This window comes from Peromyscus eremicus, chromosome 2 (assembly GCF_949786415.1).
Source record: "Peromyscus eremicus chromosome 2, PerEre_H2_v1, whole genome shotgun sequence".
NCBI lineage: Eukaryota > Metazoa > Chordata > Mammalia > Rodentia > Cricetidae > Peromyscus > Peromyscus eremicus.
This window is the reverse complement of record NC_081417.1, coordinates 65,912,447-65,938,978: the sequence shown is the minus strand read 5'-3', so window position 1 is coordinate 65,938,978 and position 26,532 is coordinate 65,912,447. Positions and strand designations below refer to the sequence as shown.

General features: G+C 46.6%; 1 protein-coding gene across 1 annotated transcript; it reads right to left on the bottom strand.

Annotated features, from left to right (window-relative positions):
- Positions 1-4,387: 4,387 nt before the first annotated feature.
- On the bottom strand, positions 4,388-17,043 carry Aldh1b1 (aldehyde dehydrogenase 1 family member B1). The gene is made up of 2 exons (XM_059254288.1): positions 16,942-17,043; positions 4,388-6,575 (listed from the first exon to the last, which is right to left on the bottom strand). Exon 2 carries the CDS (start codon positions 6,564-6,566, stop codon positions 5,007-5,009), a length of 1,560 nt encoding a protein of 519 aa, XP_059110271.1. The 5' UTR covers positions 6,567-6,575; positions 16,942-17,043; the 3' UTR covers positions 4,388-5,006.
- Between the last annotated feature and the right edge of the window lie 9,489 nt (positions 17,044-26,532).

The following is a 26,532-nucleotide window of genomic DNA, read 5'->3' as shown; positions in this document are numbered from 1 at the left end:
ACCACATTGCTGTGGTGTCTGCGGCTTAATGAATTCAGGACATGGAGCCCAGCGCCATGCTTGCCACAGTGGCTGGGGCAGGGGGCCAACTTTTCTTCCCTGGAGTGTGAATTCCATTATAGGTCAGGGCTGCCTGTGAGCTCTGACTCTGTGGCCTCCTGGGTGAGAAGTGTCTGGTCCCCACAGACAGAGAGAGTTCTTGCAGTGCCCACCACTGGCTGGCTGTAAAGTGCCTGGGAAGATGTGTCAGGCTAGATGTAGACACAGCACCATTTGACAGGAGAGATGTGTGTATGCCCACTGGGGTCCTGGAACCAGTACCTGTGGTCAGTGAGGGATGGTTCTATTGTGTGTATTTCTCTTCCAGTCTTCCAGTCTCCCTCCTCCATCAGTTGGGATGCACACACTGTTTGTCCAGTTCCCTGCTGCATCTCCAGGCACCTAGTACAATTCCCAGCACACAGTGAAACACTTAGTAATTATGTTGAATAAATGAATGGACAAGCAGGTCACCTTCCCCTTGTTCCTGAGCATGCTCCTCCAGCAAGGTTTCCTGTGTGTTTCCCCACCCCGGACAGGTTCTCATGCAGTCTAGGATATATCAGACTTGATATATGGCCAAAGATGACCGTGAACTTAGGGTCCTCCTGCCTCCACCTCTAGAGTGCTTGTTTATGGGTATGTGCCACCATACCTGATTGTATGTGGTACTGGGGAGCAAACCCAGTGTTTCATGAATGCTAAACAAATGCTCTATTAGCTGAGCTGTATCCCCAGCTCCAAGGCTTTCTTTTGCAGTAGCTGGCACCCCCACACAAACACACCTAGTTGCCCCAACCAAAGGGGGTACCTTTGACTCTCCTGCACTAATCTGTCCTGGCTGGTCAGGATCTCCCACTACGCCACACCCTGTTCGGGTTAGTGTCACGTGGGCAGAGCAACAGTATCCTACACAATCTGCCCCAAGTCCATTGTCCGCATGGAAAGAGTGATCTTTAAAAATTTAATATGATCCTATCCCTTTGAGACTGCCAGGGTGCCGGGCAGTGGTGGTGCACACCTTTAATCCCTGCACTGAGGAGGCAGAGCCAGAAGGATCTCTGTGAGTTCGAGGCCAGCATAGTCTACAGAGCAAGAGCCAGGACAGGCACACAGAGAAACCCTGTCTCGGAAAAACAAAAAACAAAACAAAAAAAAAAACCCGACTGCCAGGGCTTCCTAGTGTGGGGCATGGCTTCTTTAGGGTGTGGGGCAGAGTGCTCCAACCTGACTACCTCCCTCCCCAGCCTCCCTGTTCCTGTGGGAACAGCCTACCTGTCTCTCCATCTCTGTGCTTCTTGCAGGCTCTGGCCTTCCCTCTCCCAGAAAGGCCTCTCCCTTCCCAGTAGTTGTGTCTCCTTCTCATCCACCAGGATCTTGTGTCTCTCTTGTGCTGGGCCTTGCCCTGGGCTGAGCGGAGTGCAGCAGGCAGAGAGGAAGAGGCCCAGGTTGTGTTAGCTCTGCCTAGCTGCTTAACAAATGCTGGGTGGCATCCCAGGGAACCCCTGAGGGCAGATGGGAGCTCTGGATGAGTGGTGCCTGTGGGTGCATCTCCCAGGGAACTCCTTAGAGCAGATGGGCGCTCTGGATGAGTGGTGCCTGTGGGTGCATCTCCCAGGGGACCCCTGAGGGCAGACGGGAGCTCCATATAAGCAGGTGCCTTGTGGGTGCATCTCCCAAGGAAACCCTTAGGGCAGATGGGAGCTCTGGATGAGCAGGTGCCTTGTGGGTGCATCTCCCAGGGAACCCCTTAGGGCACATGGGAGCTCTGGATGAGTGGTGCCTTGTGGGTGCTTGATAAGTACTTTCCTTTCCTGTCATGGCTCATGACATCTTGGCCTCTGCACTTGTCGCCCTATTCTGTAGCTGTCTTTCTTACAGACTGAGCTCCCACAACAGTCTTGTCTGATTCGCTTTCTCCCAAGGGTCCCAGAGGACTTTTTTTCCTCCTTCAGATCAATGAATGATCTGAGCAAATTAGTAGAAGTGAGGACCACCAGAGGTCAGCCTTGTACCCATAATGATACCAACCCAAGTGGAAGTTCCTCGGTGGCATCAAGCTTATCAGGGCAGGTGGGACTGGAGCACCGGTGTGGATTGGGGGCCACAGACTTTAGCTTAGAGGTTTGATTAGATGGGCTCCTAAGTACACCCCTTTGTCTGGCCCCTAGAGCATGCTCATGGAAAACTGACCTCAACAGGGGGTTTATTAAACTTTCTGGAGCTAGAGAGATGGCTCCATGGTTAGGAGCACTTGCTGTTCTCCCAGTGGACCTGAGTTCAGTTCCAGCACCCATGTCAGGCAGCCTGTAACTCCAACTCCAGGGCATTTGATGCCCTCTTCTGGCTTCTGCAGGCACCCACACCCACAGGGACAAACACGCACACAGGCACACATACATACACATAAATATGTCTTTAAATAAAAAAAGCAAACCTCTCAATCTCCACCGCTGCTTACTGGAAAAATAAACAAACACTAATCAACTGCCTCGCTTTACAGTACTGTTTTAAGGTCAAAGCAGCGTGTGAAGGCGCCCGGCACAGCTCCTGACCAAGTACGAACGTGGTGGGAGTCTGTGGGAAGGAGGAACAGATGTGTGGACGGCTCCCAAACTACAGCAGCTCTCACGGTTCAGGCTTGCGGGCCACATGCTGGACTGAAGGTTGATGCCCAAGGAAACTCCCTTTCCTTGTCTGAGGGGATACAGTCTATCCTGGCAGGGGACCCATGACAGTGGGGTGTGAAGTGGCCTGTCACTCTGTGTCCACAGTCAGGAAGAAGAAACGAATAGTAATGCCCATCCGGCCTTCTTCTTTTTCCCTTTTTAATTTAGTCTGAATACCCAGGCCCTGAGATGGTACTAGCTATGTTTGGGGTGGGTTTTCCCAACTTAGCTATAACGTCTCTGGGAGGCCGAGACGGCCAGTCAGGTTGCCAGTGAGGATGAACCATCATCATAAGAACCTTCACTACTGTGCAATCGGGGTTGCAGTGTGGCTGCAGAGATGATTGTAATGGCCTCTTAAGAGAAATACATGGCGGCTACTGAGCCAGGGTCATGTCTGCCTTAGAGAAATCTCACAGGAAGGGGGTCCTAGGAAGGGAGAAGAGAGACCCAAACAAACCCACAGTCCTCAAGAAGCCATTTCAGACCAACCCCAAGCCATGGCCATCATTACAATAGCCAAGGAAGGTGGAGATACAGTTCTGCTGGTAGAGATTGCTTCGCATGTACAAAGCCCTGAACTTGATCCACAGCACCTCTTGACATTGGCTGAGGTGGTGCACACCTAGAATCCCAGCACTCAGGAGGTGGAAGCAGGAATATCAAAAGCTCAAGGGCATCCTCGGCTACATAGCAAGTTCCGAAAAACAAAATCATTTTGATGACAGGTTGTTGAAAAGATAACCAGGGCATAGCATTCACAGGGTATAGCATTCCCTGAGCATTCACAGACAGTAGCTTTCAGGGTATGACATTCAGAGAGTATAGCATTCACAAAGTGTAGCATTCACAGAGTATAGCATTCACCGAATGTAACATTCACAGACTGTAGCATTCACTGAGTGTAACATTCACGGACTGTGGCATTCACAGAGTGTAATATTCACAGAGTGTAACATTCACAAACTAGCATTCACAGACTGTAGCATTCACTGAGTGTGGCATTCACAGACTGTGGCATTCACAGATTGTGGCATTCACAGACTGTGGCATTCACAGATTGTGGCATTCACAGAGTGTAACATTTACAGACTGTAGCATTCACAGAGTGTAGCATTCACAGACTGTAGCATTCACAGACTGTAGCATTCACAGACTGTAGCATTCACAGACTGTAACATTCACAGACTGTAGCATTCACAGACTGTAGCATTCACAGACTGTAGTGTTCACAGGAATGGCATTCACTATGAGCAAACTTTAAAAATATGGAGTGATTTGTAAGCACCATGATCTACAACAACAGAGGACAAGGAGGCAGCTGGGCTTCAGCTTCTGACTTTGACCTGCAGGCCAGGATCTGCCATGACTACTACCATGGTGTGTGTGTGTGTGTGTGTGTGTGTGTGTGTGTGTGTGTAAGCAACAAGAGTGGCAATAATTAGAGAACTCTGAGGAATGAAGCTAGCAAACCCCTCCTAGTGAGGTGGCTCAGCAGAGGTTAGGAGGGTGACAGTGGGGGCCCCTAAATGACATGAATTTGCTCTGGGCAGAAACTACAGCATTTTCCCATGGGTCTTTGCACTTGGTCATCGGCCAAAAGAAATCAAAGAGAAGTCCAGAAACTACGGCCCAGAGACAGTAAAATGTTCAGGAGAAAGAAAAAAAATGAGACAGACTTGCAAATAGAGCTTATTTTAATTTTAAAATGAAATTAATTCCCACACCCTAATTAAGTGTATAATTTGACAGTAAATTGGTACAATTGCGACGTTGTGCAACCATGTCCACTGCCCAATTCCACAACATTTTCAAAACCTCCCCAAGAGGAGCCCGATATCCATAAGCAGTCATTGCCCTATTCCCATCCCCCAGTCCCTGCCAACCACGGATCTCCTTTCTACTACGGATACAGGTTTGGACATTTCAACAGGAAGCTGCCTCCTTTCATTTCGCATTCTGCTTTTGAGGCTCACTCAGGTTGCACCTGGATAATCCATCATTCCTTTTTGTGGCTACAGTCAATGGCTTTAAATATACCTTCTGGAGACTCCTAAGGTTTCCTGGCGATAACTTGAAAGTCATCAGTGAGGCTGGGACCTGGGGACGAGGTGGGTAGCACTCTGAGCCTAGCCACCATCTCTGCTTTAAACAGAAGAGCTCTGATTTAACCACTTTATTTGTTGACACTCCTTGGAACACTTCATTTGGAACTCGGGCTAAAATCAATTTTTTTCCATCCCCTGGCTAGATGTTGTGGCACCACAGGACATGGCTGGACCTCCAAGGTGGCCAATCTCAGGAGTTCTTCTCCGGAACCTTGATGGTGACAGTCTTCACCTCCGTGTAGGCTCTAAGCCCATCTTCCCCCAGCTCCCGCCCGTTGCCGGATTCCTTAAAGCCTCCAAACGGTGTGTGGCAGGTGACAATATTGTAGGTGTTCACCCACACAGTCCCAGCTTGCAGGGCCTGGCTGAAGTATATGGCCTTGTCCAGGTCTCGGGTGAACACAGCCGCAGCCAGGCCATACCTGGTGTTGTTAGCTCTCTCAATCACTTCCTCAATCTTCTTGAACTTGAACAGAGGCTGCACAGGCCCAAAGATCTCCTCCTTGGCAATCTTCATGTCATCCTGCACGTCCCCAAAGACTGTGGGCTTGATGAAGAAGCCACGATCCCCAAAACGCTCCCCACCACAGAGAAGTTTTGCCCCCTCCTTCTGACCAAGCCGGATGTAGCCCAGGATTCGTTCAAACTGCTCCTTGTCCACCTGAGGCCCCTGCTGGGTGTCCAGCTCGAAGGGGTTCCCTACTCTCCTCTGCTTGGCTTTCTCCACGGTTCTCTCGAGAAACTCGGGATAGATGGATTCTTCCACAAATGTCCGGGAGCCTGCGCAGCAGCACTGGCCCATGTTGAAGAAAAGGGCTTCGTGACACTGCTCGACAGCATGACCCATGTCAGCGTCTGCCAGCACAATGCTGGGGCTCTTCCCGCCCAGCTCCAAGGTGACTCTCTTGAGGTTGGAATCACCAGCCGCTTTCTGGATCAGGTGGCCCACCTCGGTGGAGCCGGTGAAGGCAACTTTATCCACATCCATATGCTGGGCTATGGCTGCTCCTGCCGTGGGGCCATAGCCAGTGATGATGTTCACCACTCCTGGGGGAAACCCTGCCTCCTTGATGAGGGAGGCCAAGTACAGGGCAGAAAGTGGGGTTTGCTCTGCCACCTTCATGACCACGGTGTTGCCTGTGGCAAGTGCTGGGGCCAACTTCCAGCCCTGCATGACCAATGGGAAATTCCATGGGATTATCTGGCCACAGACACCCACTGGCTCATGCCGGGTGAAGCAGAAATGCTCCCCATCCATAGGGATGGTCTTACCATGCCACTTGTCGGCCCAGCCAGCAAAGTAACGGTACACCTTGATGACTTCATCCAGGTCCAAGACATAAGACTCCTGGAATGGTTTCCCATTATCTAGGGTCTCCAGTGAGGCCAAGTACACGCGATCCCGTTCCACAAGGTCAGCCAAGCGGTTCAACAGCCGGCCCCGCTCTGAGGCATCCATCCTGCGCCATGGGGACCCCAGGCGGAAGGCCTCCCGAGCTGCTTTCACAGCCAGGTCCACATCTGCCCGGTCACCTTCGGCCACATGCCCAATGACCTCGCCTGTGGTGGGGTTCACTGTGGGGAAGGTCTTTTTGCTGACTGCATCATGCCACTCATTGTTGATGAACAGCTTGTTGTAGCGAATCTCTGGGTTTGGGATTGGGTTCGGGAGAGCAGCTGCGGTCGAGTACGAGGTAGTTCTGCCCTGGAGGCAGAGCAGCCGGGGAGTCAAGAATCGGATGCTCAACATGCTGAGAAACTTGGAGCAGACAGGAAAAAACAAGGTGAACAGGTGAGAGTGGGCGGGGCCTACCAAGGGGCGTGGCCTCCTAAAACACAGGCTATGGGGTACAAAAGGCCTGAATAACTCTCTAGTCTACCCATCATGTGCCTCTCAAGTCTGGCCCACTCTCTCACCTCTTCTGGGTCTCTTGTCAAATATCACCTGCTCTGCAAGGTCCTTCTTGGTCCTCCTGCTGCTGTGTCTGGGACCTATGGCTGACCTATGGCTCATCACAATTTCTGGATGGAAATTGAAGGTGCTAATGAGGCATGCTAGGCATGAAGCTATACGTGGATAGATAGAGCGTTTGAGAAAAAGTCCACACTATGGAAATGAGGCAGAAAGCCCAGTGTGTGTGACAAAATCCTTGGTCCTCTGTGAACCTTTATGTTTGAGCAGCTAACCCTCTTCTCCCAGCCCTGGCCCCTCCTCTTTAGAAATGAGCCGTCCCTTAATAGCCTGCCTCTGCTTCTGCTATAACTGTGTGTTTCTGATCAGTTCCCTGTCTGGGAACACAAGAATTAGGAACTGGGACAGGGATATAGCCCAGCTGCTAAGAATTCTTCCCTAACACACACAAAGCCCTGGGTTCAGTCACTGATGGGGCTCATCCCTGTAACCCCAGCACTTAGGAGGTGGAGACAGGAAGATCAGGAGTTCAAGGTCATCATTGGCTACATAGTGAGTTTGAAGACAAACTCTGATACATGACAGATTCCGTCTGAACAAACAATAACAAAAACAAACCAACCTTGGAACACCGGAACTGCCCTCTGGCCCACCACATCGTTGTTTCTCAGTCTCACAGGCCACGCACAGATTTTACATGTGTATGTTAGTACAGCTAAGCTCCTCTGGGGCAGGGATCTCTGTTGCTATCATTCCATCCACTGCTAGTGTTACAGACTCAGAGGGAAGGGACACTGAGGAACAGAATTTCCCCCGGAAGCCCCATTCTGAGAATGACAATACCCTGGAGCCTCAGAAGATACTAAGAGTTCCAATAATTTGTATCACAGCTAAAATCAGCATAAGCACACCTTCTGGCCTCTGCTTCACCTTTCCTATAAAATTTTAGTGTGGCTACAGGCAAAGCCAAGAGAAACTAAGAACTTTTCTTTCCTTAGTTCTGGCCGAATCTGGCTGGATGCTATAACTCCCGACTATAACCAAACAAGCACTTGGGAGTCCAAGGCCAGCCTGGTCTTCAGAGACTCCGTCTCAACAAAACAAACCAGCAACACAAACACTTATTTATCCCTTTACTAATTCTGCTCTCCCATCAGATTCAGGCCTCTGGTTACGTTTGGTCCTGATGCCTAGAATAATGCCCGAGACACGGTAGTTACTCAAGAGACACATGAAATAACGGGCTAAGGGAACGTAGAGATTTCCACAAAGGCCACCAAGGAACTGGCCTGGGATCTGAGCAAGAACCCTAGAGATCTGGGACCTTGGTTCCCTCACCTGTAGAGCCCCCTAGGGTGACATTGAATGGGGTCTTTCCCTGTATAAAATCTGACACACCTCACTCAGGTGGGCATCGGACTACTCAAGGCCTCGGAAACCAGCCTGGCACAGCCCAAATCCCAGTGGGAAGGGGCTGAGCCTTCTGGGGTACAAGTCAATCAGCGGCTGAGACGGGTCTGTGTATTGTCAACTAGCCTCTGAAAACAGCAGACTTTACAACAACCGCGATAATTCCCTCAACCACTTGCTGCGGGCTGCAGGAATATATTATAAGAACTCCTTACCTAACCACTTCTAGGAATATTTAGATAACCTCCTGCACTGACAGCTATGCTCAGCCAGAACCCCAGTTCAAGCCTCCCTGTAATTATCATCATTAGCAGCATCCGGCCAGGTCATCACCGGATGGAGGAAAGTACCTTATCAGAGATACCTCTGTACTCTCTAAGAACAGACTTAATCCAGGCTACCTGTTTGAGAAGGCCTGGCGGATGTGCTAATTAAGCCTTACTTCCTCCTTTCCCAAACCTTACCTCCAGTTCCAGATCTCCCTTTAACTATCACCAGAGGCATCCAGCTGTACACAGGTTGCCTAGCGACTGAGCACACTTTCCCCCACCCTGCAGAAAAACGGCAGATAGCTTGGACAGATAGGAGCCACAGGAAAAAAGAAGACAGTTTTACTTTCTCCCATTGATCTAACAACTTATAGATTCTTAACATTTTCTTTTTTTTTTTTTTTTTTTTTTTTTTTTAGATTTATTTATTACGTATACAGCATATATGACTGCAGGCCAGAAGAGGGCACCAGATCTCATTACAGATGGTTGTGAGCCACCATGTGGTTGCTGGGAATTGAACTCAGGACCTCTGGAAGAGCAGTCAGTGCTCTTAACCTCTGAGCCATCTCTCCAGCCCGATTCTTAACATTTTCTACCAATCACATTTAAGATTATAGTTGAGCACATAAGAGCCCTCTTCTTAGATATTACCTGAATTCAGCCTTTAGTTAATTCATTTCCCCATTGGTCACTTCCCTTTGGGGTTGCAAATGATAATTAACGGTTATTGCCTCCCTATGTGATTCTTATCACCCTTCCATTTGACCCTGGAAGGCTTCCAGGGCACAGGGGGTCAGAGAAGAGAAAAGAGAATGGAAGAACTAGATGGGTAAGAACTTGAGAGGAACAAACTGAGATGGGGAAGAACTAGATTGAAGGGCTAGAAGAGAGTACTAGAGGAATGAGATGGAAGATGAGGATGAGCCAGTTGGGGAACAACAAGATGAGGAAGAACGAGAAGAGGAGAGAGAAGGAGATGGGAGAAAAGATGATATGGGAAGGAACAAGATGGATGAGAACCTAGAAGGGGCAGAACAAGATGAAGGAATTAAGATAGAACCCAGAGGGGACCGCGGACAAGTGTAGAGAGAAATCAGGCAAGAAAAGACCTAAACATGAGAGCAGAATATAAGCTTGTAACTGACACAGAATAATAAAGTATATGGACTAAGGAGTTTCGTGTACATAGATTCATTTCTTCTCATCAAAGATTAATTATCAGCTGGTTGTAGATTCTTCCCGGACCCTGGGAGGGGACTATCGAGGGGCTGGACCCCCATAGTCCCCGATACCTGGCGCCACGAACAGATTTAACTGTTTAGGTACTCAGGGGACTGATAGGAAGTAAGGTTTGGAGCATATCCAGGGAGAGAGGTATCGCTTCACAGAGGGTTGCCCAGTTAGAGGCTCAAACTCTTCGAGAGGTACGATTTTTGGAGACCTCTGGAGTATCAGCTACAATCAGTCCTCACCGAAGGATGCTGCAGATCCCGGGGACACCGACCCCCTCCCCCCGTTTGGAGCATTGAGTAGCTATGAATACCCCCCCCCCAAATAGTCAGAAAGAGTCTGAAGAGAAACAGCTTCTGATAGAAGTTACAGGACACAGGCTTAAGACAAAAGGCACTTCAGTCAGTTCCAGTCAGTTTACAAGCTTAGATAAGGAAACAGTCTATCTTAACCCCATAAGGCCTCTGAAAAAACGTAAGGAAAAATTTAGAAGACCCCCTAAAAGCGGCCAACTTTATGAAATTGATTTACCGTCAGACTATGATAAGCGGACAAAGAGGTAACACAATATTCACACTACAAGACCTCCTGAGGGTGTAAACTAGAACTAATGAAGTTCACTATGTTCTCCATAGTAGCAGCAGCGGCCTGCTACAAACAGTCTTTTTTGCTAAAACTATTGGAATCTAAAGGCTAACTTGAGCCCTAAACTTCTCACTCCAGCAGCCAACTAGGAGCTCATTCCAGCGGCCTTTATTTAAATAATAATGCAAGCGCCACAGCCAGAGCCAGTTTAAAAACTAATGGCAACTCCAGGCTCTCCTAAAAAAGTGTCTTTTTCTCTCTCTTTCCTCTTTTTGGGTTGACTATTAAGTTCTTGGTAATTTACAAAAATCTTGGCCAAGTACAAGAACTTCAGTTAACCCATTTCAAAAAAACAGGTCCTGGTTAGGGGACGCCCTACTACGACCTGTATGGATTCATCAGACCCCTGAAGACGTTTGGGGGTTGGAATCCTAAACATCTACCTTCTTCCCTCTGAACCTAACTATCTGCTATCTGCATCTCAGCTCACTTCTGCCTGTGAGTCGTCTCCACCCTTCTCCTCACCTTGCCATTTCCGGTGGCTATCTGGCTTGACAGGGACTGGACAAACCGGCTGCAACTGCTATTAAAAAAAAAAAAAAAAATCCTCTTCCTCTCTTTTAGTTTGGGCCTTTTACTGTGCTTATCTCATTTCATGATGCACCTTAAAGGATTTATTAAATTGTTACTCTCCTCATATACTATATTTTTGAATAAGAGTTCCTGTCTCTATATTAAAATAACTTCAGTACAAACTTAATATTTTTTAAGGCTAAAACTGACAGGTATAAAACCTAAGTTCTAAGTTTATAAAGACAACTAACTTATAAATTGTTAAGAATAAGTTGACTTTAATTAAAGATAATTAAGAAATAAAACTTAGTGATTGATTGGCCGACCTAAACTGTTAACTGTTAAGGATAAGTTGTACTTAAGCTATAAGCTATTAAAAATAATTTTCAGGATACAAATAAAAACTTGATCATCATAAATGATCAAATTCTCTAATGTATACAAAATCCTATTTATATACCTGCTAAGTATGCTAAATTTCATATAATCAATTTATTACTTAGCCCCCTAACATTTAAAAAGTTTAAGCTTTGGACAAAACTGCCATACCCCTAATTACCAGGGTTTTGTCCAAACTGTGCTTTGAGATAATTTAGATTATATTTTCCATTTACCAGGTTTAAAGATAATTTGCCTTACTATCCAATTTCAAGTAAAAGATAGCTCACCTAACAGATTTCAAAATGACCCTTTACTGTTCCTTTATTAAAAGAAATTCACTTTACATTGGCTATTCTCAATAATCAATCACTTATTTCTCCTGACAAATTTAATACATAGATGCTTTTGGATGTAAAGTTTTTATAGGGATATAAAGGTTTAGACATAGAGAATGTTTAGGAAAGTTAAAAAATAACTTATGATATATGAATTGCCAGTTATTAGGATAGATCAGTGTAACACATAAACATCTAGATATGTTATTAATGATACATGAGTCTCAGTAATAACCTAGAGATACTGAGGATGTATGCCTAAGTTAGATCTATGGATAAAGTTTTTATTGAGGTCTGAGATATATAAGCTTTAGGAATGGACTTATATGCCTTAATACAAGAGTCTGTGGACCTCCCCAGAAGGGACACTGGGGCGAAATATAGGCTGTAGCTCCTCTGCTATACAAGGTATAAAAATTGTCCCAGTAAAGGTTGATCCTGACTTTACTAAAGAAATTAAGATTATTGTACAACCCTCTACAAAAACAATTCAGATTCATGCAGGGCAGAGCCTAAGGGAGCTGCTGGTGTGAATTCCAGTGATATGGCCTTCTGGATTCAGGAAATTAAATATTCCAAACCAACTAAACACTTAAAATACAGGGGAAAAAATTATTGGCTTGCTAGACATAAGCACGGTTGTTTCTTATATTTCAGGAAAAGATTTGCCAAGTACTTAAGACGACTCTTACTCCTTTATCTCTTATAGGCCTGGGTCAACCTAATATTATTGCTAGCAGCTCAAAAATATTAAGATGGTTAGATAGATAAAATTATGACATATTCTGCCCATATGTCATCCTCCATACCTAACACACTATGGGAAAGAGGCATACTGTAACAAATGGATGTACCATTAGTCTCTGCTATGAACTGATATCATCTCAAATGCATTAGATGGGTTTTAAACTTAAAGGAACTTGAGTAAACAAGCTCAAGGCATAATTGAGCCCATTATTCCAGAAATCATAAATGACAGACATGGCCTTACGTTATCAAAATTTATCCTAGGGGCCACTGTCCACTGTTGACCCATTACTTGTAAATCTGATGCTCCTATCTGGGTTAAGCAATGACCTTTAAATGCTGAGAGAATTGTAATTGCTACCTGTCTGGTGGAGGAAAAACTTAAATTTTGGACATATAAGGCCCCCACCAGCCCTTAAATCACCCCAATATCTTTTTATTTATGAAAATCAGGCTTATAGACTGTTACAAGACCTTAAGAAATTAAATAAAATTTATTAAAGCCAAGGGAAATCTCACAGCCTGGAATGCCATCTCCCACTGCCATCCCCAGAAATAAAATAATAATAATAATAATAATAACAATTGTCATAGATGTACAAGATTGCTTCTTTACCATGCCTCCTCACCCTAAAGATTATCAGCATTTCAAATATTTTTAGCTTGCCTACTCACCCTGCCATGATGGGGGCCAAAGCCGACATACAGAGCAGGAAATGCGAGTTCTGTTTATCCAGGACTCATTCTTTGAGCAAAGTTCCTCATTTTATCCATACAGATTAACTTTCAGAACTAACTGTCAGTTATAGCTTCAGATTTCATTCTCTGGCTATCCTGATTCTGTTGAGACTCCAAGGATTCATATTTTTGTCTGACAAAATTTACCACTGTTATATTGCTAACATATCTAAGCTTTTGTCCATTAAGAAGGTTCTTACAAGCTTCAGGAGATCAAAATTTGCCAACGCTCACAAACCAAGAAGGACTTGGAGGAATGCAACCTAACTACAGTTCTTATCAAAATTGCAAAATTTCTTTTTCTCCTCTGGGTGGGGGAGGAGCCTTCCCTCTCCCTGGCCAGGTATCCCCTTCTCTCATCTACTAATCATACATTTAATATCTCATAGGTACACCTAAGAGAAAAAGTTTCCTCTTTAAAACTCCTCAGCTGCATGTTCTACCATTAATACATATATTTGTTTCCAGCAGAAATTCTAACCATTTAAAGAGCTACAGGTTTTCATCCTCTGGACCATAGACATGCTGTCTAGCTGCAGGTCTACATCCTACCCTCCAGCCCACGTGGATGTGCTGTCCGGCTCAACCTTACATCCCACTTTCCAGCCCACAAGACAAGAAAGTCTGCTGCACATGTCTCACAGAGCCTGAAACAGCCTGTGCTTCCTGGGTTTCCACTGCATTCCAGGCCTCAAGACCCCCAGCTTCACCCCCATATCCGCAGGAAGTAACCATGAGAGAATTCTACAGCCCCTTTGTCACGTACCCCTCTTTCTGAACTGAACTCTCCAGCCCAGGGGCTGGACTGCCCTTAAAAAAAAAAAAAATGTTCTATTATCAATTGTATAAGTCCTGCCCATGATCCTGATATGTATGTACTATCAGATGTTCTCCTCATGTACTTATGACATGTATGTAAGTCTTGCTATGTATACCTTGACACAAGTTATTACTGTTTTCTCATAGCTAGTGGTTTAATATTACTTTGATTACAAATTTAAACTAGGTAAGCTTCAGCTGCAGCCTTGGTCCCACAGGTGCTCATGACTTACTCAGGTAACTCTTTAACTATGCCTCCTTAAAATACAAGTTAACCAAATTAATACCACTAACCAAAGATTAATAGATAGAGTTAATGTTCCAAACTAACCATTTCTTTTTGATAAGTCACAATCATAGTATTCAGATACTTTTAACCATATTATGCCATATTAGCTAAGGATAGATTTTTATGATTAATCATCTGCTCCTTTTTGGAGACAGAGATATTCTAACTACATACAGCTATACCTATTAGATGGTTAAACTAATCCTCAGCCTGCCATCTCTATATAGTATTGATTATAAATATATATTATAGGTACAATATTGATTAAAAATCAATGTTAATCATTACTTATCATTTTTCAGAAATCTCCAAACTTAAGTTTATCTACATATTCACTGTCCTAGAAAAAAAATTTTTTTTTTTAACTAAATGAAAAAAGGGGAACTGCTGCGGGCCGCAGGAATATAAGAACTCAGCTGGTTATGGCAAAGTCACTACCTGGAGGAATCAGGGAATTCCTCCAGAGGAAGCCAAATCCCAAGGAGTTTTTGGTGTTACTTGGCTTGTTATATATCAGCTGTCTTCTGTTATGAAAATCATGTGTGCCTTCATAGTTTTCCCAATTGACTTTTCCCTAAGAAGGGCTAACAGTGTGGACTGATCACTCTCTGGACATACACATTCCAGGTATTTGGAGAACAGCCTCGGGAAAGGCTTTCTCTGGAATCGGATATCTCCCTTGGCCACTTTCAAGGACTAGCAGTAATAACAGTCCACATGCAAGTCTCCTGATTTAAGGTAAATTCCACAAGGAGACACCACCTAGAACAGGTGGACGTTAAGTAATAGCTTTACACAATTCAGCTTGGACCCCTCTTTCTTACAGCCTTACTAACTTTATAGACCGCTAACTCCTTACCTAACCACTTCTAGGAATATTTAGATAACCTCCTGCACTGACAGCTATGCTCAGCCAGAACCCCAGTTCAAGCCTCCCTGTAATGCATCCGGCCAGGTCATCACCGGATGGAGGAAAGTACCTTATCAGAGATACCTCTGTACTCTCTAAGAACAGACTACCTGTGTGAGAAGGCCTGGCGGATGTGCTAATTAAGCCTTACTTCCTCCTTTCCCAAACCTTTCCTCCAGTTCCAGATCTCCCTTTAACTATCACCAGAGGCATCCAGCTGTACACAGGTTGCCTAGCGACTGAGCACACTTTCCCCCACCCTGCAGAAAAATGGCAGATAGCTTGGACAGATAGGAGCCACAGGAAAAAAGAAGACAGTTTTACTTTCTCCCATTGACCTAGCAACTTATAGATTCTTAACATTTTCTACCAATCACATTTAAGATTATAGTTGAGCACATAAGAGCCCTCTTCTTAGATATTACCTGAATTCAGCCTTTAGTTAATTCATTTCCCCATTGGTCACTTCCCTTTGGGGTTGCAAATGATAATTAACGGTTATTGCCTCCCTATGTGGTTCTTATCACCCTTCCATTTGACCCTGGAAGGCTTCCAGGGCACAGGGGGTCGGAGAAGAGAAAAGAGAATGGAAGAACTAGATGGGTAAGAACTTGAGAGGAACAAACTGAGATGGGGAAGAACTAGATTGAAGGGCTAGAAGAGAGTACTAGAGGAATGAGATGGAAGATGAGGATGAGCCAGTTGGGGAACAACAAGATGAGGAAGAACGAGATGAGGAGAGAGAAGGAGATGGGAGAAAAGATGATATGGGAAGGAACAAGATGGATGAGAACCTAGAAGGGGCAGAACAAGATGAAGGAATTAAGATAGAACCCAGAGGGGACCGCGGACAAGTGTAGAGAGAAATCAGGCAAGAAAAGACCTAAACATGAGAGCAGAATATAAGCTTGTAACTGACACAGAATAATAAAGTATATGGACTAAGGAGTTTCGTGTACATAGATTCATTTCTTCTTATCAAAGATTAATTATCAGCTGGTTGTAGATTCTTCCCGGACCCTGGGAGGGGACTATCGAGGGGCTGGACCCCCATAGTCCCCGATAACGACTGTTAAGTAGAGTTTCTAGCTCCTGCTCAGCTAGACAGTTACCTCTGGCCAGGATAGAATCATTGTGCCTCTTCTGTCTCACGCGAGTATTGCTCCACCCAGCAGCAAAATATAATTGCACCAGCCTGACCCCTGACCCCCAGCACTTTCCACCCTCTCTCCCGTGTGCAGGGAAAGGAACAAAGAATTCATTCAGGAAAGCAAGGCTCCAGCTAAGTCCCTAGCCACACAGAAATCAATGTTGATCCGGAAAGCCCTTTCTCTCTGTGTGTGTGTGTGTGTGTGTGTGTGTGTGTGTGTGTGTGTGTGTGTGTAGTGAGGTTGGAGGAGGGCTAAGGGGACAGGAACGAAGGTGGTCCCAGGTAAAGGGTAGCCTCTTAGGTCACACCAAGACTGCGCTCAGGATACAAGCCACTGCTTTCATTTTGCGCATAGTAAAGTCGGTGGTCACAGGTTATCCCACTTTACTCTAAAAAGTACAGAAGCCTCTTATCCTTAGATTCCCAAAGACCTAAGTTTGCGTTTCCTCACGAATACTGGATGCTCGGTGCCCGCTGATCTAAAGGCCTGCAGTCGGGGACCCGGGAACACCCACCTGAGCGAAGGGTGCTCGGGTCCCAGCCTCTCCACTATGGCCATGGCTCTCGCGATAGTGGGCCAGGTGGGCGAGGGTGAAGGAACAGAACCAAGATGAGGTTTGGAAGGTCTGTGTTGTCCCAGCCCATCTAGTGTCCCCCAGGGACAGACAGGAACGAGGAGGGAAAGGGCCCTGCAAATACACCCGGGGGAGACCTGCCTTTCGGGGACCGAAGGGGTGGCGTGCCCCAGCGCGGAGGGAGGGCGGCGGTAGCTACCTGCGGCTGGCTCGGGCTCAGAATCGGAGTCTCAGGATCAAGTCCCAGCACGGTTTAGCGTTCTCTGGTCAGTCCTGCAGCGGTGTGGCCCCGCCTCCGAGCATCCGCTGGGAAACCAATGAGGTTCCGCTGCCAGCTAAGCTCCGCCCGCTCCCGGCACCGCCCACTACTGAGGAGACTTGGCCAGGCACCCAGATTTCCTCTTTCTCGGCATCCTAGGCCCAGCCTCCTGCACCCTCCAGAGGTCTCTCATTGGTCTCCCTTGAAGTAGGAGGCTCAAGTCTGAGAGCCTAAGGACATTCCTTTGGCAAAGGAAAGAGGGACCCAAAAAGAGGGGCAGGGTTTTCCCAGAATCACAGCCAGACTCCATCCTGGAGACCAGTCCTTAAGTGTCAATCATTGACAGACCCAGCTGATAGAGTGGTGATTGATCAGCACTTTTGAGCCTGTTAGACTAGAACAGTACTGAAAATTCCAGCTCTGAGAATCACGAGCAGATCGAAGACACTCCAAACAGAAACGGGCAGCATTGTTTATTCTACGCTCCTCATCAGTCTCTGCTTTTGAACTGAGGATGGGCGGTTGGGCCAAGACACTGAGAGGTTTGCAGGAACTGGAAATTTTAAAAATAACACACATTTAAAAACCAACCTACAATGCAGTCAAGAAGACAATGGAAGTGACTCCCACAGGGAAAGGTTGGAGGCCATATCGTGTGAAGAGCCCTGGATGTGTTAGGTAGCTAGTTACAAATTAGCAGAGTTGAAGGTCGTCGGGAATGGGGACACCACCCTCATAATCAACAGCTTATAGGATCAGACTTGAAACTGCGGGACTTTATTATGGGTCATAGGAGTGTAATCTTTGTCATAACTCTGACCCTGGGTGGAGACAGTACTCTGCACTGCTTGAGGTTGGGGTGGGGTGTCATTAATAGATATCTAAACAACTATCTTACAAGATACTGCCTAGCTTCAAGCTTTCTGGTAAAGAGCAAAGACACACCATTCTCCCTTCTTTTAATAGTGAATCCAAATGGACTTGTCTATCACCTGGACAGACATTCCACAGAAACAGCTGCCTGCTCTAGAGACTTGAGAAATACTATAAAGCCTCCCCAGAGATGGGTCAGCACAGTGGTCTCTGACCGCTGTCTGCTCTCACCCTTAGGAGCGTTCTGCTCTCCCATGGTTCCTTTGGCTGTTACCTAATCCCTTGCTGCTCAGTGATAAACTTTAACAACACTGTACTCTACACTTGGTGTGTCTCTTCTAGATCTTTCCATGGAAGTCACAAGTACCAGGGAGCCAAGGAGAGGCTGGTGCAAGATCCTGGGGGATGAAAGCCCTGGAATATTCACCCTTTAGAATCAAGAAACAAATTATGCCCTCCAAGTCTCTGAAAATCAAGATCAGAGAGGGTCTGTGGAGTGCCAGAGGGCAAAGCCAGATCAGTGAAGGGGCGATTCCGGGCACCAGGAGAAAACTTCAAAGCAAGAGCGGGGCTGGGCATGTAGCTCACCTGGTACGTATGAGCTTTGAGTGCAAGCACCAGTGGTGATGGGACAGAGCGCTCAGAAATGCCCCCAACACTCTGAGGAATTTCCCTCCTTGGGAACTTCCACTCAATTAAAGCTAGACCCCTGAGTACGAAGGAGAGGGGAGTTTCAATGTAGATGAGGGTTAGGACATGCTTTATATTTAAGTGGAGGCATTCAGAGAGAAAGACTCACAGGAAAAGGACCAAACACACCCAAGTGTGGATATAGGCTTCTCAAGGAAGGGTCTCATTAAGTGACTCTACAGTGGCCATAGACGGATGGATGGATAGATAGATAATAGATAGATAGGTAGATAGATAGATAGATAGATAGATAGATAGATAGATAGATAGATAGATAGATAGACAGTGGCCATAGACAGATAGATATGACTCTGTGGTCCAAGTTACCTTGTTCAAAGGATGTAATTTACAATACGGCATAAAGATGAAGAGAAGTTTAAAAAACAAGTAGGAGTATTTGAGCCGATCTACATAGTGACCTTGACTTAAAGAATTTTTCTCTGTAAATGAAACTCTAAGATGGTTTTATAAGCAGCATTGCTAGGAGTTAGAGATGAGAAGGGAATGCTAACACAGTTCAGCTCAAGGCCACGGACATTCCAGCCCCAAGGAAGCAGAGTTCTTGGTTGTTTTGAACATCCTATTTAGGATGTCTTCAGGAAAAGGAGCATCACCTCTCTAGGCATTCTGGGTTCCATCAGTAGTGTTGAAGTTTATTGACTCTCAGCCAGCAGGACACTCAAACTGGATCCCAGGGGGAGAGGTTTCTGGCCTGTCTTCCTATCCTTCACACAACTAAACACAAAATCAAACAAAGCAGGCCTGGGAAGGTCTGTCTTAAAAGGTGGATGCTTGGGGCTGGAGAGATGGCTCAGAGGTTAAGAACAGTGGCTGTTCTTCCAGAGGTCCTGAGTTCAATTCCCAGCAACCACATAGTGGCTCACAACCATCTGTAATGACTGCGCTTCCACAGGTCCTGAGTTCAATTCCCAGCAACTACATGGTGGCTCACAACCATCTGTAATGAGATCTGGTGCCCTCTTCAGTATACATAATAAATAAATAAATCTTTAAAAAAAAAAAAAAAGGTGGATGCTCTCCCCATTGGAGGAGAGTAAGGAATCTAGACATCCCTACAGATGGACATCTATTTGTTAGAATCCTGCGGAAGGGAACATCAAACAAGGATGAACTAGGTAAGTGGTTCCTCAGCTCAGCTGTGGGTCAGAGCTGCATGAGGAAACAGAGCAAATTATCATCCCCAAGGCTTATCTTCAGGTTCAAGGTCACTAGACTAGGTGAGAGCCAAGGGTTTGTTTGTTTGTTTGTTTTAAGTTCATGATATATTTGATGATCAGATGTGTAGCTATGCTTAGGAATTACAGGTCTAAGTGTTCTTTGTGGATTCTGTGAGTGCATCATAATTTTTCCAGAAAAAGATTTTTTCCTGTGAATGTTTTGTGTGGTTGGTTCTCTTGTAAAAGCATTAAACAAGTTAAAAAAAAAAAAAAAGAACATTTTTTCTTAAATGTTTATTAGATTTAAATTTATACAATGAGCACTAAAGAAAAGTGAATGGCTTCGAGACGAAAAATCAAAAATAAAACTCAATGAAAATAGCTAAATGTGCAAAAAAAATGTGCAAAACCAGGTTAGCACAAGGTTTTCAGCAGCGTTGTGAACCACAAGAGGAGACAGGTCTGGAAGTACATTTGAGCAGCGCTTCCTGACAAGACATAACCGGGACTTTAAGATTTCTCATCACAGTCAGATGCTAATTAACCAGGCTTTCAGGATCACACTTCCTGGTTGGAGATGATGACCTTGAAGCAGCTGAAGACAAAATTCACAAATTAGTTCTGCAGTAGACTGGCTATTTTCAGGGATTTTTGGATTTTTTTTTTCTTATAAAAAAACCTGTAACAGATATTGGGCCTGGTGCCACTGACAGTGTTTGGTTGAAAGGACTGATGGGAAAAGGGTGAGCTAACGCGAGCCCCAGGGGAGTCATTGTACCAGAGAATGTGCACTGAGGATGTGTTTACACTGAACTGATTCAGGGAGGGCAACAATCTCTATTCCCCAGCCTTTTAGAGCCTTCTGTGTCTAGGAAATAAGTGAAGAGTCCAGGTCTGAGGCTCGTGGGCAGATCGGAATCCAAACAAAGAAGGCCGGTGAACTCCATGGTTCTTTCTGTACTGACGCCATTATTCTCTGTGTCAGAATCAGGATGAGCAGCTGGGCCAAGACACTGAGGATTCTGCAGGGACTGGACATTTTAAAATAAAGATGCTTTCAAAAATCCAGAGGTGTGGTGGCACACACCTTTATCCCCCGCACTCTGGAGGCAGAGGCAGGCAGATCTCTGAGTTTGAGGCCAGCCTGGTCTACTTAGTATGACCCTGTCTCAAAAACTAAACAAACAAAGAAACTAGGACACTGATTCATTCATAGGGCTTGTAGACATCTGAGCTGTAGGAGGATTTTTCTGTCCTGCCTGCCAGCTCCCAAATCATGGCATGGAGACTTATTATTAATTATGAAAGCTTGGCTGATAGCTTAGGCTTCTTCCTAACTAGCTCTTATAACTTAAACTAACCCATATCTTTTAATCTGCGGTCTATCTACCATGTGGCTTTTACCGGTATCCCATTTTGTGTGTCCGACTCATTCGGCTTCTGGCTGACTTCTTGTCTCTGCCCTTCTTCTTCCCAGTGTTCTCTCTGCCCCTAAGATCCCGCCTAGCTATTGGTTCTTTGTCTTTTTATTAAACCAATCACAGTGACATATATTTACACAGTGTAAAGGAATGTTCCACAATGCATGGTCTTGACTGCAGAACAAGGCTGCTAGTCAACAGAGTTCTGTTGTGGAGCACACCATGATTATGGTGGACAGCCTTTGTTTTGATTGTCCGACACCTTTCTTTTCTTCTGGAAATAGTGTTCCCCTTTATCTCAGGCATATACCTGGGGAGAATGCCCCATCCTACACATTCTGGCTAACTTATTAAAGTTTCCTATTCTGCGTTTATAACCCACTCCCCAGCAATGCCCATGCTGAAGGACAAGCAGGAACCGGAGAGGCCGGAGAGGGCTGATGCACAGGCCTTGAAGTGGGAGGAGCAGGCTGCATCCAGGAAGTGAGGGAAGACAGTCGTGGTAGAATCCAGAAGGAAGAGGCCAATTAGAAGAAGAGGGAGGGGGACCAGACCATGGAGGGCCCTGGAGATGAGACAAGAGCTCTGACTGGTGATCCTATCCTGGAGGAGTTGGAAGGACAGTAGGAAAGCCGAGCTAGAGAAATGCAATGATCTATGAGACAAATTGTACTAGTTTCTTTGCTTACTGCTGTAACAAAACAACTTAACAAAAGAAAAGGGTCAGGCCGGGCGGTGGTGGCGCACGCCTTTAATCCCAGCACTCGGGAGGCAGAGCCAGGCGGATCTCTGTGAGTTCGAGGCCAGCCTGGTCTACAAAGTGAGTTCCAGGAAAGGCGCAAAGCTACACAGAGAAACCCTGTCTCAAAAAACCAAAAAAAAAAAAAAAAAAAAAAACTTAACAAAAGAAAAGGGTCAGGCCGGCTGGTGGTGGCGCACGCCTTTAATCCCAGCACTCAGGAGGCAGAGCCAGGCGGATCTATGTGAGTTCGAGGCCAGCCTGGGCTACCAAGTGAGCTCCAGGTAAGGCGCAAAGCTACACAGAGAAACCCTGTCTCGAAAAACCAAAAAGGGTCCATTTTGGCTCTGAGAGGGTTTGACCCATCATGACTGGGAAGCCGTAGCAGTGAATGCCACTTTTAACCGCAGTGAAGTGTAACTTTACATCAGACCAGCAGTCAGGACGTAGTGAGCTTGGGACAGAAGCTGAGACCAGATATAACCCTCAATGTCTCCTCCAACCCACTTCCTCCAGGGAGGCCCTACTCCATAAAGGATCCACAACCTCCCCAAGTAGTGCTGCTATGTGGGCTTCGAGTATCCAAACACATGAGCCTGTGTTTTATTTTTTATTTTATTTTATTTTTTTTTTTTTTTGGTTTTTCGAGACAGGGTTTCTCTGTGTAGCTTTGCGCCTTTCCTGGAACTCACTTGGTAGCCCAGGCTGGCCTCGAACTCACAGAGATCCGCCTGGCTCTGCCTCCCGAGTGCTGGGATTAAAGGCGTGCGCCACCACCGCCCAGCGAGCCTGTGTTTTATATTCCGAACTGAACACCCCATCTAGTAGGGATGAATGTCATGCTCTGTGTCAGCAGAAGGATCCTGAGTTCATCCCTGGACACCTTGGAGAAGATGACTGTGATGGCTGGCTATTCTTGGTTGTCAACTTGACTACATCTGGAATTAACTAAAACCCAAAAATATAGGGGTGCACCTATGAGGGATTTTTTGCTTAATTTGAGCTGGGAAAATCCACTTCTAATCTGGATCTTTGAGGTAAGAATACATGCCTTTAATCTGGATCTTTTGAGGTGGGAAGACCCACCTCTAATCTGGACCATGCCTTCTGCTCAAAGCCTATATAAGGACATGGAAGAAGGAAGCTCTTAGAGTCTGATTCTTCAGGATTCTGGCATATACTGAAGACCAGCTGAGACATTCAGCCTTGTGGACTGAACAGCTACTGGATTCTTGGACCTTCCATTCATAGGCAACCATTGTTGGATTAGCTGGGCCACAGCCTATAAATCCGTCATTCTTTTTTTTTTTTTTTTTTTTTGGTTTTTCGAGACAGGGTTTCTCTGTGTAGCTTTGCGCCTTTCCTGGAACTCGCTTTGGAGACCAGGCTAGCCTCGAACTCACTGAGATCCGCCTGGCTCTGCCTCCCGAGTGCTGGGATTAAAGGCGTGCGCCACCACCGCCCGGCTAAATCCGTCATTCTTATAAATCTCCTGTGTGTGTGTGTGTGTGTGTGTGTGTGTGTGTGTGTTGTGGGCAGGGGGTGGGGGGGGTGAGAGAGATAGATTTGTTCTATAAATTCTGTTACTCTAGAGAACCCTGACTAATACAATAACCTCTCAGCTGAGCCATCTATCAATCAGAATCAACCATTTACTAACGGTCTTTGGCTGTGGTGTATGCTCCTATGCCCTGGACAGCTTTAGGAAGGGTGAGCATCTGGTTTCTAGTTGGATTGTTAAGCTCCTCTGTAGATTCCATGGTGCAGCTAGGTTTGCCAACTACCGCCATAAGACCAAGTCACCAACACAGATGGGCATTTTTCTGTCATTTGGGAGAAGTTCAAAGGTGGGTCATCCAGAAGCCCCACCCCAAATCTGAGGGCAGAGTCTGAGAAAGGAGGAGGTCAGGGTGCCTTAATCCCGAGTGCAGGCTGGAAAAATCACCTGGGTTGCTGTTTGTGTCTCTTGCTCGTTCCCTAGGTAGATGGGGGATTCCGTCATGGCACCAGGGTAGCAAGTGTTGAGAAGGAGCGGTGCTGGCAGTTGATGGGCACAGAGGGGCTCATGGGACTGCTTCTAATTGTGAGAATGTTTAAACTTCTTCTTAAGAAGTATTAAAAAATAAGAAAAGGTTGGGTGGCGGTAGTGGTGCTATGCCTTTAATCCCAGCACTGGGGAGGCAGAAGCAGGTGGATCTCTGTGAGTTCGAGGCCAGCCTGGGCTACAGAGAGAGTTCCAGGACAGTCAAAGCTACACAGGGAAAGCCTGTCTTGATAAACAGACAACAAACAGAACAAAACAAAACAACAAACAGAAAAGAAAAGGTTATAATCTCCAAATCAGTAAATGTGTCCTCTTTGTGTGAAGGCTCAAAAGTAGACTTGCTACCTTTGCAAGCCTTATGATTATGCCTGGGGGTCCAGTCTTTATTTAAATCCAAAGTTAACTATTATATGACAATGACTCAATAGACAGAAGTGTCATGACGGACAGGAGGCTGGGTGTCAGCGCCTGGGCCCTGGGCCCCACAGCAGCCTCTCCAGCTTCTTTATCACTGTGGGAAAAAAGGGACAAAGGGGCCACTGGAAGCCCAGGGCCCAGCAAAATAAAGCTGTTAACAAACGTTCATTGCAGGCTGAGCCCCGAGGTCAGACACCTTGAACCCTGCACATCTGCTGCTTGTGAAACCCTGTCAGTTGACTTTCCCAGCCCGTTATCAGGAGCTGTTAGGGCCCTGGTTGAAGTACAAAGCGTTGGCAGGGACCCAGTGTATCTTCACACATCTGCTGATTGAGCTGGCCTGAAAGGCCGCTCTATCACTAACGGCATTGCCAGGGCCTTTTGGATCCAGCAGAGCTAAAGTGGAGGTGTCAGCGGGAAAGGAGTGAGTGGCAGCTCAGATCGTCCTTCCCTTCCAGGGCCTCCAGCTAGCTCATCCTGGTTCAAAGGCTGTTGCCTCAGCCCAGCCCCTACCAGACCCAGCAGCTTCCACATTAGCAAGCATCTGCCATCCCTGCGCCTCCCTTCCCGCCTAGGCTGGGCCCTGAGCCAGGCCTTGGCAGTGTGGAGATGGAGCCCGTCCTCAGGTGGCTCACAGATTCGGAGGCAGACAGCCGTAGAAAACAGCAGGTCTCTCTCTCACGGTGTGAGAAAGCCCGGTGGCGCCGAGAAAGCAGAGAAATAGGAAGTGAGACCAAACCACAACACAGAGCCTGGCGCAGTCAGGGGGAAGGCTTCTGCAGGAAGGGAGGCTGCAGCCGAATCTGGAAAACGGAATGCGGAGAAGCCAGAGCTGCAGGCACCGAGGGCCACAGGGAAGAGGGGGCTTGGTGGCTTGGAAGGGAGTGGGGTCCTTGGAAAGGGGAGGAGCTCCTCCTGGCTGGGTAGTGTAGTGTAGCATGACAGTGGGGGTGAAGATAGAAGAGAGCCCAGGCCGGGACAGTAAGAAGAACAGATCGGCTGCGCGGCGGTGGTGGCATGCCTGATCCCAGTACTCGGGAGCCAGAGCCAGGCAGATCTCTGTGAGTTCGAGGCCAGCCTGGTCTACAGAGCGAGATCCAGGACACCAAAACTACACAGAGAAACCCTGTCTTGAAAAACAAACAGAAAGAAGAAGAAGAAGAAGAAGAAGAAGAAGAAGAAGAAGAAGAAGAAGAAGAAGAAGAAGAGGAACGGATCATGAAGGGCCTGATATGTCAAGCTGAGGTGTTTGAGAGTCACACTGGGAGGAGGTGAGAATCAGGGTCATCTTTGAGCATCAGAGACCCCAGCAGCCATGGCTAACTTCAGATGGGAACGATGTCTTGAAATAAGCCCACAGCAGAAGTGGCAGAAGGGGGCTGGAGAGATGGCCCAGTGGTTAAGGGCACTGACTGCTCTTCCAAAGGTCCTGAGTTCAATTCCCAGCAACCACATGGTGGCTCACTACCACTTGTAATGAGATCTGGTGCCCTCTTCTGGCCTGCAGGGACACATTCAGGCAGAATTTAAAAAAAAAAAAAAAAGAAAAAAAGAAGTGGCAGAAGGCATAGGTCAGTGATTTGAAAAGGTATGCCCTCTCTCCAGTTTACTATGCTGTTGTCTCCAGTCACGGGCACTGTCTTCATGACCCAGCACAGCTGCTAGCCACCTTCCAGGAGGCGGGATGCAGGGAGGGATGGGAAGGCACACAGCAAATTGCGCAAGCCAATTACTCCAAAGGAAACATTCCCACTAACTCTCCCCGCTTACTTCTCATTGGCCAGAGCTTAGTTACATGGTCTTCATGGCTATAAGGAAGGCTAGGAACTGTGGTCTTTGTTTGAGGCGGCCAAAACATTGGGACTTGCATTTCTGTGGACACAGAAGAAGCTTTGCTGAAGACCTTTCTCCTCTGCTGTGAGGACCAGAGTTATCAGCTTCACCTGACAGAGAACGACTCTTGAGGTTCAGAGAGAAGACAGTTAGCCCAACTGGTACCTCTAGAGCTCAGTAATGCACATCACACTTCAGAGGCACCAGGCAAGCTGTGGAGACAACTGCCCTAGTGCTGGGTGTTATCTCGTCAAATCCTGCTCCCGAGTTCCCTGGCTCAGTGGGTCCATCAGGAGAAACACTGTCCCTAAAGGAGTCCCTTGATGACAGATCCCT